The following is a 2,116-nucleotide window of genomic DNA, read 5'->3' on the forward strand; positions in this document are numbered from 1 at the left end:
CCACTTACATAAACATATTTTACTTCTCTCAATTATCTTTTAAATTATGCTTTTAGATTACTTCGTACTATTTATAATCAATTTCCTTCTCACACTTATAAGATATTTTAGCTCAATAAATATCGAATGCCTTACTTTATATTCAGTTGAAAGTAAACCATTATCTTTAATATTTTACTTTATCAGCTTGTTATTTACACACAATTATTCAGACAAGTTCTTTGCATAAAAGAAGTTAGCAATTTATTGTTTTAGACAGTTTTTAGAAAGTTTTTATTTATTAGAATAAAAACAAGATTCAAACAAATTTCATGCAATGTCTACAAAATTTCATGCAGTTTCTACAAATTTTATGCAATGTCTGAAAATTTTATAAAGTGGCTATAAATAAAAAGTTGACGAAGTAAAATTGATTAGATTTTATTTTTTGTTTTATATTGTTTTATAATCAATCAGATAAAAAGTGTGCAACAAATTTCAAAACAAAACTTAATGTAATTTTTTTTTATTTAAAATTTTATCTAAAAATTATTTTTACAATTAAAGTTTTCTACAAATAATTGTTACAATAAACATTATATACAATTTTAATTAATAATTGTTACAATAAATATTATATACAATAATTACATATCAGGTTTTAAACTTTTAAACTAGTATGAAATTTTAAAATATTTTTAAGCAATTTTTTATTCACTCAAGTTAATTTTTCTTTTAATATTTCTTGAGTAACTTTTTGCTTTGCATATTGGACAAACAGGTGCATTTCTATGAATATTGTTTCCACATGATAAGCACGTCTTCATTGGGGGTCCTGTTAAAGGTTTTGCTCTAAAGCTTGAAGACCATTCGCTTGGTTTATTGGCTAAAGGTGAACATATGTCATCAGAATTTTTTCTTTCTTTTATGCTGTGATGTGAGCTTGATAAACACATTTTTCTTACAGTTTCATGTTGCCATGACTCTCTCTCCCTAACAGAAATAATAATTTTTATTATTAATTATAGAAGTCATTAATATTATACCAATAAAACTTTAAATGCTGTTAAATTTCATAAAAGAGTGTAAGCTTTACTTTTCACAGATGTGGCACGGTGTGTATACTTCTTTATTTATTGAAGGGTTGTACAACTTAAAGTGATTTTCTTCTGATTCTTTACTACGAAGATATGATCTTATCTGTAAAATAATGACAGTTTATTATTTTTTTAGTTTTAATTTAAAACTTTTAAATCTATTTTCAGTTATTAAAATCTTTTTTTCTTTTTTTCTTTTTTTTAATTATATTTTTATTTATTAAATTTTAACATTTAATCATTAAATTTTTTTTTTACCTGTAGCAATTTCATTTGTATTTCGTTTAATGCTTTTAAATGATTTGCTTCTTCTTGCTTTAAAATTGCTTCAACTTGACTTAGTTCCATGATGCTGGATATTGCTAAATAGAATTTTGAATTTTTTAATATGTTCAGACACAGTAGATTTTAGAAATATTAAAAAAAAGTTGTAACAAACTTTTTTGCTCCAAAAATTTTTTACCTTCCTCTATTTTATTCTTGTAATGTTTAAGACTCTTTCACAACTGTTCTATTTATGTAGAGCTTTACACAAAAGTTTCTTTTGGATTCTATCAACTCTTGCTGGTTTTGTTCAACTGCTTTAATATCAATTTTAGAGTATATGTTTCACCTGTTATTTTCTTGTTGTTTTGTTGCATTCTTTATTAAATACTTTTTTATATCAATGTATTGATATAATGTATTTATTATGTTTTATGTATTTATTTGCATTTATTATGTTATTATTCTTATATTTTCTTTTGTTTTTTTTCTTTGAAATCGAAATTTTTATCGGTGTTTGTAAATTGATGTTCTTGTGGCTTCTATTCTTTGTCAGCATAAATTATGCATGCAATTTATTATGTTAAAGTCTTTGTTGCAATGAGAAAAAATTTTAGTACCCTTGCAACTTTTCTGATTTTATAGTATCAGTTACTTATAAGAAACATGCTATTCTTTTTTTTAAATTAAATGAATGGTTTTTTAATTAGAACTTTTTAGCATTGTTTTCTTTTATTTTAGATGTTTATTTTGTGCTTTATATTGGATTTAATTCT

The 2,116-nt window shown here is 23.0% G+C and overlaps 1 protein-coding gene across 1 annotated transcript; it reads right to left on the reverse strand.

Moving 5' to 3' along the window:
- Positions 1 to 506: 506 nt before the first annotated feature.
- Positions 507 to 1,678, reverse strand: LOC105846780 (zinc finger C4H2 domain-containing protein). Its single transcript, XM_065816334.1, has 4 exons — positions 1,540 to 1,678; positions 1,335 to 1,438; positions 1,076 to 1,179; positions 507 to 972 (listed from the first exon to the last, which is right to left on the reverse strand). The coding sequence occupies exons 2-4, from the start codon at positions 1,422 to 1,424 to the stop codon at positions 690 to 692; spliced, it is 477 nt and encodes a 158-aa protein (XP_065672406.1). The 5' UTR covers positions 1,425 to 1,438; positions 1,540 to 1,678; the 3' UTR covers positions 507 to 689.
- Between the last annotated feature and the right edge of the window lie 438 nt (positions 1,679 to 2,116).

Source organism: Hydra vulgaris, chromosome 13, assembly GCF_038396675.1.
Source record: "Hydra vulgaris chromosome 13, alternate assembly HydraT2T_AEP".
Taxonomy (NCBI): Eukaryota; Metazoa; Cnidaria; class Hydrozoa; order Anthoathecata; family Hydridae; genus Hydra; species Hydra vulgaris.